The sequence below is a fragment of the Gymnoscopelus braueri genome, assembly GCF_963280865.1.
Source record: "Gymnoscopelus braueri genome assembly, chromosome: 1".
Lineage (NCBI taxonomy): Eukaryota > Metazoa > Chordata > Actinopteri > Myctophiformes > Myctophidae > Gymnoscopelus > Gymnoscopelus braueri.
In genome coordinates, this window is record NC_137603.1 from 4,401,553 (window position 1) to 4,415,538 (window position 13,986).

The 13,986-nt window shown below is 38.2% G+C and overlaps 1 protein-coding gene across 2 annotated transcripts; it reads left to right on the forward strand.

The window, feature by feature from the left end:
• Positions 1-519: 519 nt before the first annotated feature.
• On the forward strand, positions 520-11,630 carry LOC308083942 (apoptosis-associated speck-like protein containing a CARD). Of its 2 annotated transcripts, XM_080426374.1 has the most exons (12): positions 520-593; positions 1,641-1,716; positions 3,244-3,276; positions 3,754-3,773; positions 4,236-4,343; positions 4,848-4,880; positions 5,172-5,264; positions 6,457-6,715; positions 7,101-7,148; positions 8,923-8,964; positions 10,404-10,481; positions 10,837-11,630. In XM_080426374.1, the coding sequence occupies exons 1-12, from the start codon at positions 585-587 to the stop codon at positions 11,097-11,099; spliced, it is 1,062 nt and encodes a 353-aa protein (XP_080282500.1). In that variant the 5' UTR covers positions 520-584; the 3' UTR covers positions 11,100-11,630. The 2 variants fall into 2 exon arrangements, with proteins under 2 accessions (XP_080282500.1, XP_080282501.1); XM_080426375.1 differs by lacking the exon at positions 3,244-3,276.
• Positions 11,631-13,986: the final 2,356 nt, after the last annotated feature.

Consider the following 13,986-nt stretch of genomic DNA (forward strand, 5'->3'; position numbering starts at 1 on the left):
AATATTGTGGATGTGAAATGTATCAATATTTTTGCCAAGCAAAGACACAAGGTGACAGAAACTCTCACACACCGGCGTTCCAAAGCAGCCAATGAGAATTTGCTCTCATGTGACCAGTGCACATGTTATTTTGATTGATGTGTCAGCACTCGGCTGCAGATGAGACATGTGCACGGTAATATGTTTGGTAAAGCTGCTGGCTGTCACTTGTTAAGATGTAAAAGTGTAATTTAAGCCACACCTACATATATCATGTAACCATAGTTGTTTTATTGTAAATCATTAACCATATAAGAAGCATTTCTCTTGTGAAGACCAGGAAAACGGTCCTCACAATGTCTAATGACTGTTTTTAGCATTTGTATCTCTTACCATCTCTGTTCTCATTCTCTCGTTTGCAAACTACTCTATTATATTGATTATAATTTGATGTGTGTGTGTGTGTGTGTGTGTGTGTGTGTGTGTGTGTGTGTGTGTGTGTGTGTGTGTGTGTGTGTGTGTGTGTGTGTGTGTGTGTGTGTGTGTGTGTGTGTGTGTGTGTGTGTGTGTGTTTTTCTAGACCCTCCTCTGATGATCCTTCAAACATGGACATTGTGAGTAAGACCAGCTCCTCTACAACATAATCACAAATGTACTGATTGTTTTAAAGTATAAACTGAGAACAAGTGAGACATCATGACTCTCACTTGTAATTGGACATTTGAAGAGACAATAAAATATAGACCTAGAGCAGCTGCATCTCTCACTGCTTGCTTTCCTATTGAGAGAAAAATTACTGATAATATTGATCTGGACAAAGTTAGGCATATTGATATATCTGCAACGATATGAAACAACAACAATAACAATACTAATACTACTACTATTATTATTATTATGTTTTATGTAATATTTTATTTAATTTTCCTCTGCTCATACTGTAGGTTATTTAATATAATCTATTAGACTAAAACATATGGTTAGATAGTAGTGTGATAGTACATCCTCTGTTTCTGCCTTGAGCTGCCCTGCTCCTCCTTGTTTGTACAGAACAATCTCTACAGACATGACACACACTCTGAGGTCATACAACCCTTGATGCAGAGCCTGAATACACGCACACTTATTACATGAACATGATATTAGACATAAGGAACCCCTAACAGGGCAGAACAATGAAAGATACACAGCAATGAAAAGAATATACAATACATATGAACACACATTGAATCATCCCAAACTGTGGAACAAAACTCCCCATTGCAGTTAGAACTGCAGACTCACACCCAATCTTCCGCTGTAATGTGAAGACTCACCTCTTCAGACTCCACCTCAGCCCGTAGCACTTGACCTAGCCTTGACGACCTTGCAGGATTATGCAAAGGTTAAAATGTCATTTAAATAGCATTATTTAGACAGAAGCCAGGTTCATTTGTAGACCTGGCATCCTATATAGTTTCAATGTACACATTATTTATGTTCTGATATTATACCGTTATACTGACTGATGAGTTCTTGGTTTAGCTATGACCCTAGATTACTGAGGCACTACACTGTCTCTATGCATTTGATGTATTACATTGTGTTTACCTTGCTTACTGTAAATCACCCTGGATTAAGAGTGTCTGCTAAATGCCTTGCATTGTAAATTGCTACTACAGGAGCAGCCATTAGAGGGGACCATTAGCGCTGATGTACGGAACCCGTTCAAAAAACGTGGACCTGTGGAAGATAAGAGTATGTATCTCTATACTTTGGTGATCTGATCTAAGTTTTAGGGTTGATAGTGATAGATTCTCAATCAATCAATCAATCAATCCTGGACTCAAAGTCAACACTTTCATAACCTATGATTTGTGATTTTACGATGTATAATGATAAACGTATCTGACTTTCTGCGACTGACTGCAACTGTGTCAGTCACTGTGTTAAGTCACTGTGTTAAGTCACTGGCACAGTTGGGTACAACAGCTTGACGCTGCATTTACACATAACACTCAACACTGATGTCACAGTTGCGCTTAATGGCTGTGTTGCACTCGAGATGATTGACATAAATATACTGTTGTATGTAAAGTATTGAAATTGGATTAAGTGTTTTTTTTTAATATATATATATATTTTTGATAGTATACAGAAGACTGACAGGAAATGGGGAGAGAGAGGTGGGCAGTGACAGATAGAAAAGGTCGTCGAGATCGGGACTCGAACCCGCAACACGCTGTCAAGCTGCATTAGCAGCCTAGGTGCCGGTTACAAAGTTTGAATCTAGCACTTAGCTGTGTAATCAAGATTGAGCAACTACGAGGTCTATTTTGTGACTAAAATGTATAGATTATGTTCAATCAAGCTTTAATAGACGGACATAGAGCCTCTGTGTTTCTCCTGCCAGCCTTCTAGCACTGCTGCAGGGGACGGCAGCAGCAATGCTGCCCTACTAATGGTGATATAGGCTATTAATACAAAAATACAAACTTACAGCTCCACAATTAATTATAATAATTATGCTACTATTATAACATTATTGTTATTATTATTATTATTACCCTTATTATTATTATTATTATTATTATTATTATTATTATTATTGTTAAATACAATATTTAGAGGATGCAGTTGGCTGATGCAGCAAATGCACAGTGGTGAAAATATGACAAAAACAGTGGTTTTGTTTATTCATACAGTATGGTGCATCATACTCATATATCACCTAGGAGAGTTGTGATCCAGTGCAGCAGGACTTTCCAGACAGAGATTCTGCTGTCACTGCATCAGTCATCCTGGACAGGATGTTCTGTTCAGGCAGGAGATACACATAGACTTTCTGTGCATTTTCTGACAGTTCGTCCTTAAGTTATATACATTTTAGTTAAGAAATAGACCATGTAGTTGCACAATGTTGATTAATTTCACACCTACTAGATAAAAAATAATAATGGCAACTATTACAGAGTGGTACTAGTACAGATTGGCTGCCGCCCGGCTAAAATGCTTCAGATTTGCATCATTTCATGCAGTTGAGAAGATTCATGCCTCTTCACTCTTCCCATTCCAGCTCAGCACGGCTCCCAATCCTGTGATATTTTGCACAGCAATTTTGCTCCATAGAAAACAAAATGGGAACTTCAATAGTTTTGCTGCTCAGTCCATGTGTAAACCCACCGTAACAATTTGCTTTCAACTTTATAGCTACTAGGCAATGTTATGTTATGTCATGTGTTTGTGTTTTTTTATTTTATTTTAACACTGCTTTATTTCCTGCAGCAAAAAACAAAATAGAGCCTGTATCCGTCCCAAGTGAGTGTTCGTTTAAAGTTGGTTGACTCTAAATGTAGACATTTCATTTAGGTTTAGACCAGTTTTTTTTTATTGTTTTAATTGCAGTCACTTAATTGACACAATACCATTCTGACAACATGTAGCATCCCTGAGTCTGCTACAAGATGCACAACTAACATACATGCTTACTGATCTGAGACGTTGTGCAGCTTACTGAAGGAGTGAGTTGTTTTCAATCCTGAGGGCAGGCTAGTTGGAGAATACATTTAGCTCAGACCTGTAAGACCAAGTAATTACATGTCTTGTAAAAGTGTAATATGCTCTCAGAACTTTTTTGTGATTGTCAAATTTGGATCACTATCATTCATTTTGTTGAAAATAGTGCCAACACATTTGACTTGCGCTAACACTCTCTCTCTCTCTCTCTCTCTCTCTCTCTCTCTCTCTCTCTCTCTCTCTCTCTCTCTCTCTCTCTGTGCTCTGATCCTACTGAAGAATCTGAAAAAGAACCAGAGGTAATAAGACATAATCAGCTATAGAAACCAAGGCTTTATTCCTTTGTACTGTATAAACACAAGTTGTGTGTGTGTGTGTGTGTGTGTGTGTGTGTGTGTGTGTGTGTGATATATATATATATATATATACATGTATATATACATGTACATGTACATGTACATGTACATGTACATGTACATGTACATGTACATGTACATGTACATGTACATGTACATGTACTTTTGGTACTTTAAGTACATTTGATGCCAATACTTTTGTACTTTTACTCAAGTAAATTTCTAATTCGGGACTTTTACTTGTAACAGAGTATTTTTATATTGCAGTATTGGTACTTTTACTTAAGTAAAGAATTTGAGTACTTTTTCCACCACTGGATAATTGTCATCATAGGACATTGGTAAACGTTGTGTTGGACTTTGTGTGTATGTGATGAGTGATTCTGTCTTCAATGCATTCATTAGGACCTAGAGAGGCAGAACGAGAGTCAGCAGGAGAGTCTGAGGAAATTCCACCAGGAGCAGAGGCTTCTGCTGGACAAGTTCACCATACTGCAGCAACAGCTCTCACAGGTAGGTGCACAATACAGTTCAGAGCACACAACACCTCCCTTTCACACATCCAGTCAGTCACTTGCCTTGTGTAGAGACCTCAGACAGGTTACCACGCCTTGCACTATTTCAAAATGTGAAAAATAAAATAAAATGTAGGCAGGTCTGTCATAAACATAGTCCCATATAATCAAATAAACACAAAACGAAGTAAAACCCCAAATATATAACAGCTGGTAAATATATAATAGAGGAACAATATGGCGGTTGGTGGGGATGCGGGGGCAAGGCATGTGGTTATTATATTTGAAAAGAAAGCTTTTAGCCAAATGTTCCCCAAGTAGGCATTTCCAAAACTGTATTGCATTTGCATCCCTATGGAGCACTGTCCAAGGTAATTGAAAACGGGAAGATAAGTTATTTTGGCAACAGAAAGATATACATGCAGATATACACAGTGTACTCTCTATATTTTACTGAGTCCTGCCCCTAATACACAGCTCTGATGTTCTTGTTCCCCTGCAGGAAAAAATAACAGTGGAAGACATTCACAAGGAGGTACAGTAGCAAAGCGTGAAGCCTTTACCTCTTAATAGATTACATGTCAGGACATTATTCTGTTACTTGTTTGTGGGAAATGAATGTAATTACAGTTCCATGGGGTGTAACTAGGGACCTTTACAAACCAAGGTCAAAACATACAATAACCACTGTGTGATACATATCAAAATATAGTCATTTCGCCCCCTTAATGTAGCATGGAAGCCTGGTGTTTTTACTGTTTATAAGAACTATAAGACTACAAATAAATAAGGCTACTTTGTATGTGTATGTGTTTTACCGAATCAGAGGGAACAGCTGAAAGTCTTACTCGTTGCCAAAGAGAGAGAGGAGGGGACACGAGGCCTGGAAACGGTCAAGGTCCAGCTCCGGAGCACCTTGGTCAGTAACCATATAAAAACATTAACGTTGCTAGGCTATGATTCTGAGATGAGAGGTCTGTGGGGATTTGGTGTTCAGAACTCATATATTTTAGTTGTATGTGCTTCTCAGACAATTCTAAAACGATGTGTGTACACAATTCATAAACAATCAAATGCCTACTCTAGATTATAGATGCATGTATGAATGCATTTATTTTATTAATGATATGAATGGTGAAATGTTCCGATAAAATCTCTGCACATTGTCCGCAAGGCCATTCGGCATAACCTCTAACCCAAATGTATCAAACAGGCCACTTCATGTTTTGGCCTTTAAATCTTTAACCGTAGTTTGTTTGTACAATCAATATTTTGTTCCCCTAGTGTCCTTGAATCATGACGCAACTCCCATTTCTGCCAGACAAGATTTTCTTGTTTTCTTCAAAACACACTTTTTGCTACTACTCCTACAGACTCACAGAATCGTTACACATTATTTAAATTTTTATTAGAGTTATGTGATCAGGATGTATCAGTCCGATTTTTTTCAGATTCCAGTCACATTCCCATTTTGCAAAAGATGCCACAAATCAAGAATGCAGAGTCCGATCTTCCCCATATTTGAATCACTCATTGAGGGGCATTTAATCAGCATAGAGCCAAAAGCCATCTCATTTCCACCCATAGGGGGCACTACAAATGCTACAAATGTTACTGTTTGTTGTGTGTCAATATGTCACTGTGTCTAGTCACAGCTTTGGACATACTTTATATCGTAAATAAACAGACAATTTCCCCATCAATGGCTATATTTCTTGGTTTTGCGTTTGTCTACATTTTCTTCAAAGTCAATAACATTACTGAACTTACCTGAATAACTCAATCATAACTGAAACAACATTGTGCTCAAGTCATTGACTTTTGAATTTTGTTCGTAAATTGACCTATTGTCAGCTTGACTTCAAATCAATGTACTCATATTTAGCATCAAACAACGTTTCAGTCTGCAAGTAGATTTTCATAGCATACTGAAATAAATGGAATCCAATGGCTTCCTTGAAACTATTATCAACAATTATCATGAAACTGAGAAAACAGCCAGCACACAATACATAATCCTTTTAGTTTATTTGCCTCTCCACAGACAGTCCTTGGAGTCAAAGTGGTTAAGATAATGAAGCTGAGATATTAGTATCCTCTGTTTGTACCAGGAATCAACCATGGGCGACAATATCTTGAAAGCTCTGAACGTGCTGACAAAAGATGATTTTGGACTATTCAAGTGGTGGTTGCAGAGGGTTCATGTCGAAGGCTTCGAGCCGATCCCGGAGGGCGATCTGGAAGAAGCTACCAGAACGATCACTTCCAGGCTGATCACGAAGACGTACCCCAGACATGGAAACGAGGTCATGCTGACAGTTCTTATGCAGATCCAAAGACATGATCTCCTGATGTTGTTTACGGACAAAAGTAGGTGAACAGTTAGCGTAGAGTGTGAGTGTGAGTGAGTGAGTGAGTGAGTGAGTGAGTGAGTGAGTGAGTGAGTGAGTGTGTGTGTGTGTGTGTGTGTGTGTGTGTGTGTGTGTGTGTGTGTGTGTGTGTGTGTGTGTGTGTGTGTGTGTGTGTGTGTGTGTGTGTGTGTGTGTGTGTGTGTGTGTGTGTGTGTGTGTGTGTGTGTGTGTGTGTGTGTGTGTGCGCACACACAGTGTGTTTGTGTAGTTGAAGTTGCCTGTCTGACTTTTCACTCATTTGAGAGCCTGTCTATACAGCAGATAAACTGGCTGTTGACACAGTTAATTACCTTGATAAAACACAAATGTAATGCATTTAACATTCGACCACCATGAATCCACAGATGCTGGCCCACCAATAAGGACAATAAGGACAGTCGCTAAAGCTGGAGGTGAGCTGACTCTATGCGTGTCTACAGGTGTCTGTCGATACACATTTAACTACTGTACTTTAATGTCATATGCTATATTCAGTGGTGTAGTCTAGGAATAGACACTACTGTATATGCAGTGTGTAGTCTGCAACAATTAGAAAATGTCCTTAGCCTATCTATACAGATTCCATGGAGGGCTTTTCACACGGAGTGACTGACATGCATAGTAGCCTAATTCATTTTCAATGAGAGGCTAGAGGGCAGGCACACTCCCGCCCGTGGCAAGAGCTGCATTGGCAACGGGCTGGACAGTGATTTGACACAGCTGAAGCATGCATAGATCTGTGGAGCGATTGTGTGTCTGTGTGTCTGTATATTCACATGAGGAGCCCAGTGTGCGACCCTGCTGATCCAAGCTAGAACACAAGCATTGTGTTGCTCCTGGTCTGTAAAGCCCTTAAAGGATCCCTGGCTAATAAGCCTAATTTGCCTCAAAGGTATAGTTCACCCCCAAAATGACCTTTTTTTCTATGGATTAGTCACCCCATGAAGACTTGAATTCATGGATTTTTTTTTTTTTTTTGTCGCATTCCTAAGACAATAATTTGATGCCCGGCAGCGGTTCCGGTAGGAGACACAAAGAGTCTCCTTTGTGTCTCCTACAGGAACCGCTGCCTACCGGTCCGCTGGTCATCACATTATTAAAATGATCATGAATTCAAGTCTCCATGGGGTGACTAATCCATAGAAAAACAAGTCATTTTGGGGGTGAACTATCCCTCTAATACATTATAATTGGCCTCTATAACAAAACTTTAAAATTAAAAACGCCTTTAATATTTTCTTTATTTTGGAAATAGTTAATATTTTACTCAAGGGGTCGCAAGTTCATATAACAGCAATAAACAATCACATTTAACCTAAACCAAATGTTGTAATAATAATAATTGAAATACGTTTTTATCAGCACATGCATTCCATACATATTCCTATAGGGCTGGACCACACATGGACAAATACAATGACATCATTAACTTGTGACCGGTGTTCTGAGTAAAATAACTATTTCTAAAACAAAGAGAATATTTATGGTGTTTTTTATTTTAATCTTTTGTTACAGAGGGCAATTATAATGTATTTAGGCATATAAGGTCCTGTGTATGCTTAGGGGGAGGGGCAGGGGGGATAAATACTGTCAATAATGCTCTATTCAGCTGATAATTGGCCGTTGGCCTCGGGGCGTTTCACACATGCAGGAATGCCTGCCGCGAGACTGTGGTTTCACAACGCCATCCCTAACCCACGATCAAACGTATTGATCTAAAACAGCCATTTGACAACCATCTGACAAAAGCTGCTGAGTGAATAACAATGCAAATGTCTATCAAAGGTCCAGTGTGTTACTGTTAAGTAGGCTACTGTAGGATACTTTTAAAGGAGGCATAGCTTTCATATTTTCTGAAGCAGTCAAAGGATATGAACATTTGGAAAACACAGAGTGGATGAATGCACTCAATTCACAGTTATTATTCAAGATAAATGGATAATTATTTTGTACTGTAGCCCACATATGAAAACGCTATAGCCTAAGTATCCCCATTATGCAAGTAAATAGAATAATAATTATGTTAATACACATTGTGGATTATTAGTGTATAGGCCTATTTAATAGGTTATGTCAATCTGCGACCACACCCGTGCACATAGTATGCGCCCACATACATGTGTATCCTCAGCAAAAAAATAATAATTTGGCTACACCGCTGGTTATATTATGCTTTTGAATCCACAGATGCTGGTCCGTGGGGGACAAGGACAAGGAGCACCGCTAAAGGTGAGCATACTGTATATGAACAGTGTCTACAGTTGTCTACTCTACATCTATGTCATATGCAGTGGTGGAAAAAGTATTCAAATTGTTTACTAAAAAGAGTAAAAGTATCAATACTGCAATGTAGAAATACTCTGTTATAAGTAAGAGTCTGGAATCTTTTTTTTAGTAAAAGTACAAAAGTAGTGTTAGCAAAATGTACTAAAGTACCAAAAGTAGAAAGTGCTCATTGTGCAGAATGCCTAATTTCACACGTTTTAAAATGTATACAAATCTTTTGAAAATAGACGATCTACAAGCTCACAATGCGACGCATTGTGAGCTTATAGGTCGGCTATTTTCAAATGGCCGAAATGTTAGGAAGACGTTAGGAAGTGGTTATTGTATGTTTTGTAATAATGTTCAAAATCTTCAAAGTAACTAGTAACTAAAGTTTTCAAATAATTGTAGTGGAGTAAAAGTACAATATTTGCCTCTGAGATGTGTGTGTGTGTGTATATATATATATATATATATATATATATATATATATATATATATATATATATATATATATATATATATATATATATATATATATATAAACAGAGTCATTCAGTTTAAAGGTGCTATAAGATTAAATTTAACTTTCCTTTATTGTTGTTCATTTTTATATGGTCTGTGGTATTCCTTCTATGAAAAGAAAAAGTGACATTTGAACACCGTCTTTTTTTGTGGTTGACCATTTGTCAAACTGTGAAAACAATATCCTCATGGAAGTTATATTAATTATAAAAGTTAAAATATTCTTCATTATATAAAGAAATACAATTATTTATGCCGAGTCATTTGGCATTTTTGAAATAATTCTATTTAGCCGTGATGGATTCCATATTGTTTGCTGTGGGTTTAGAATTCATAATACAGTTGTTAGAAAACTAGACCGGTCAGAGTAGAAACAAAAACGAGCAAAGTCAGTCTGTATAATGCAATTTGCCGGGTACACGGCTCACGAAGACTCACAATAAGAAAATAAACGTGTCTGTGTATGCTGTCAGTCCCTCTATGAATTAAAAGTGATGGCTATTATGTTCTTATTGTAAAACTAGACCGGTGCCTGTTGAGCACAGGTCTGCTCAGGAACGATGCTTGTTTTTTGATATGCACACTAAAGACATTTATTGAGGTATTGTTTATAGAGTACATTTCTGACTGGGAAGCATCGGCTGTCATTGCGAAAATTGATTGACAGGCTGTCAATAATTGACAATCTTGCGATAACAGCCCATATTTACTGCACATGCAGCCAGAAACCAGATACCTCAATGAAATTATCGTATGCACACTGATAAACAAGACATCAGAAAACGTGACATGTATTTTATTTTCCTGAAAGCCAGCAATCTGGCTTCAATGCATTACATCTAACATCTAGCTCCACTTTGGAGCATGTTCCTCCTCAGTTCCAGAAACAGCCACAGAGAGGGGAGCAGTGGCCGGTCCCTCGTCATCTCGAGACGTTACTGAAGACATGAGACAAGGTGAGCTCATAGTGGCAACAACTAATTATTCCAAGCAAAGATTTGTAGCAGTTTACAACTGAAACAATACAACTGAAAAATCAATTGCAACAAGATAGGGTCTAACAACTTCCATGTGGATTGTGGACATCATGTGGCCAGTCTATTTCATACGACATGTTTATGATGTATGTCCACATTTGAGCAACATTTCAGCCCAACCAGACCTCCTTTGTGTTCCTGTATAAAATTACAGTTAATACAATACAATAAATAGTAAATGAATCTGAATATTCATAAGATGTCAAAAGAAATGCAAGGGTGTTTGACACGCAGAGTCTGACCCACAACTCAATCTCCATTCCCTTTGCTTCAGCGATACACTTTGTCGACCAGAACAGGGACATACTGATTCAGAAAGTGACGAATGTCAAACCCATCCTGGATATGCTCAATGGTATGGGTTTCATCACCGATGAGATATACTTTGGACTCAGGCATAAGACCCCCGGGCAGGAGATGATGAGGGAACTCCTTGACCTCCTCAATACCAAGATACCAGCCAAATGCCGTTTCTACAAATCTCTTGAGTATTATGAGCCGAATCTTTTTGATGAGCTGAAAAAGCTTTCAGGCTAAATATTGTATTTGTACAAGAGAAAGTACCTTTTTTCCATGAAGCTTTCAGTGTTATGTATCATGCTGATGTATCCCCTCTTTCTATTTCCAATTTTCCATTCACTAGAGGCCCTGACAGATAGAAAGCATCAATGACCTGTGTAAGTTAGACCACTTGTTCACTTTAAAGTTGGGAGAATTTGAAGCGTGAAAGCGCCTATACTGTATATTTGGCTGCGCCACAATTATTAATAATTTTACCCGAAAGAAACGAGGGATGAACCAAAACACACACTCAAACACACACGCACATGGAACACATCGTTCCATTGGCGCTCTCTCTCTCGGTTACAGTGTTTTATGTTTTACTCCATCTAACGAATACCAGAGAACTGCAGAGCTCCAGATAGGAGGGAGTGGAGCAGGGCAGCAATCCAACACACACACACACACACACACACACACACACACACACACACACACACACACACACACACACACACACACACACACACACACACACACACACACACACACACACACACACACACACAGGAAATAACAGACAGCACAATGATTGGTCAATGATGGCAGCTGTCCATAATTTCCTGATACCAGCCCACTGTTCTACCTCTGTCGACGTTGCCAGTCAAAACGTTTTTGAATCCGGATTTGGTTTCAAACTATTGATTTTGTTTTTAAGAAGCTGAGGAATCATTATTAAAATGTTATAATTGTTAAAAATGAACAATGATGTTGGAACATAAACCTTGACGGGTGACACAGACCTGATGTGAAGCTGAGCCTTCCTCACATTTGTTTATCTACCAACTACTGTACTGTAGAATAGACTAATAGAATAGTCCCCACTCCTTGGAGTGTTTTTTTGTCACTGTATATTTGTGCATACGTGAAATGTGTTCTCTGCCCATCCTATAACTACTAGGAGCAGCCATTCTACGGCGCTCGGCGAGTAATTAGGGGTTAAGAAATTTTGCTCAGGGATACAGACACACATTGCTGGCCTGGCCTGGAATCAAACCTGGGACAACCAGGGGCTTTGGCTTCCCAGACGGGCTCACTAACCACTCAGAAAGATTGAAAGATTTGCTATTGCATTACATTGTTTAGATTTTTTTTATATTTGTTATTTACAGAACATTACAATGTTTACCTATATCTGGTGTGTTTTACTCTTCATCAGGCTGTAGTTTTATATGGGGAAACGTTTTGTAAAAATAAAACTATGCTTTTGATAAGACATTGTGTTTGTTGTAATGAAATTATTTGGTCAACAGTTCAACATGTAACTTGTATGTGACTCAGTCAGAAACAAATACACAACTAGAAAAAGTGCTCCACGGAGCACAGGTCTCCGCCAGGTTAGGTAGGTTATAGTGGCCTCCTGGTGGCGCTCTAATAGGCCAATGTCAAAAGGGTGCCATTTCTTCTTGGGCCTTTCACGGCAATCGGACCTTGCATTCATGATTTGAGGCATTTCCAAAAATGTGTGTTGCTAAATTAGACCTGCTGGTGGCGCTATAACAGGCCAATGTGAAAAGGGTGCCATTTCTTCCTCGGCCTAGTGGGAATGTGCGCGCAAAATTTCAAGGAAATCGCATGCTGTGTTCATGATTTGAGGCATTTTGTTTAAAACAAACCAATCCTGCAAACTTTGGAAGGCAATCTTAACCAATTAGGATGGAATATGGAAAATCGGACAGATCCGTGTTGATCACATGACTATAGAGATACTGTATACCGATTTGCGTGATGTTTGGATCAAATCTGAAGGAGTACTGTCATCAAATATGTTTTTCACAAATTTTCCTCCTGGTGGCCCTATAACAGGCCCATGTGAAACATTTGGGGCAGAGGTTCTGAATTGGCATCCAGGGAGTGTGTGTGCAAAGCTTCGCTGCGATCAAGCCAACGGTGCGGGAGATTAGCTGTTCACAGACGGACACACGGACAGACACAAACACACACGGACGGACAGGGGGTAAAACATACTCTCGGCCTGGCGGAGACAATAAGGCAAAGACAAATAGCTCAGGTTTGAAATAATGAGTGATTATATTTTAGTACTAAAACAGGAGACAGACTTTTCAATGTAGCAAAGAAATGTAATGGGGAAAATCTGCCAGGCCCACTTTCTGTAAGTTATACTGAACAAGCTTGACGTCAATGTTTTTTCTGACATGGTCATAAAATGTGCATCAACTGTGTTTAACCTATTTTAGAATTCTTCTGTATAACACATGGTAGTAACTTTAGGTCCCTAGGTTACAGGTCAAAGGTCCAGGTCATTTAAGAATACATTTTCCAACATAACTGCACACTAACTATGGACATAAGCACACATAAGAGTGATAAAATAACTAACTTTAGATATTCACAAATCCTTACCATAACCAATCCATAATAACAGAATAATTCATATTGTTACAAAAAAGGTCCAACATACAAAAAATGTATCCAAAGATAAAACCCAACCCTCCTATGAATATAGACTTTTTACATTTGAGTTTCACATTGTAGGGGAGAACGGGGTAAGATTAACCACTTTTTACTTTTTACATGTTCATGTTTAAACTTGAACAAATAATGTATTTACGTATCAAAAACAATTTAATAACACATTTCCCTTTTGCAAATAGTCTTATTTATTTTCTTAATAGTATTTAAACAATATAAAACCAATTCAATAAAGTTTGTTATTCAGAACCTTTTAATATTTGCAATTGTTAATACAATATTGAAAACTTCTCTTAAATAAGTGTATTCATCCAAATGAAAGGTCATACAGCATAATTTGAGAAGCAAAGACATAATACAAATATGAATAGTGATTAATATTAGGATAATTGGCTCAATTTACCCCAAGGCATTTGGTTCATCTTTCCCC

Bases quoted from the DNA above. Each gene is read 5' to 3' on its own strand.
- LOC308083942 (XM_080426374.1), top strand. The intron at 1,717-3,243 runs GTATGTATCTCT...TATTTCCTGCAG, and splicing joins TGGACCTGTGGAAGATAAGA to CAAAAAACAAAATAGAGCCT. The intron at 4,344-4,847 runs GTAGGTGCACAA...GTTCCCCTGCAG, and splicing joins TGCAGCAACAGCTCTCACAG to GAAAAAATAACAGTGGAAGA.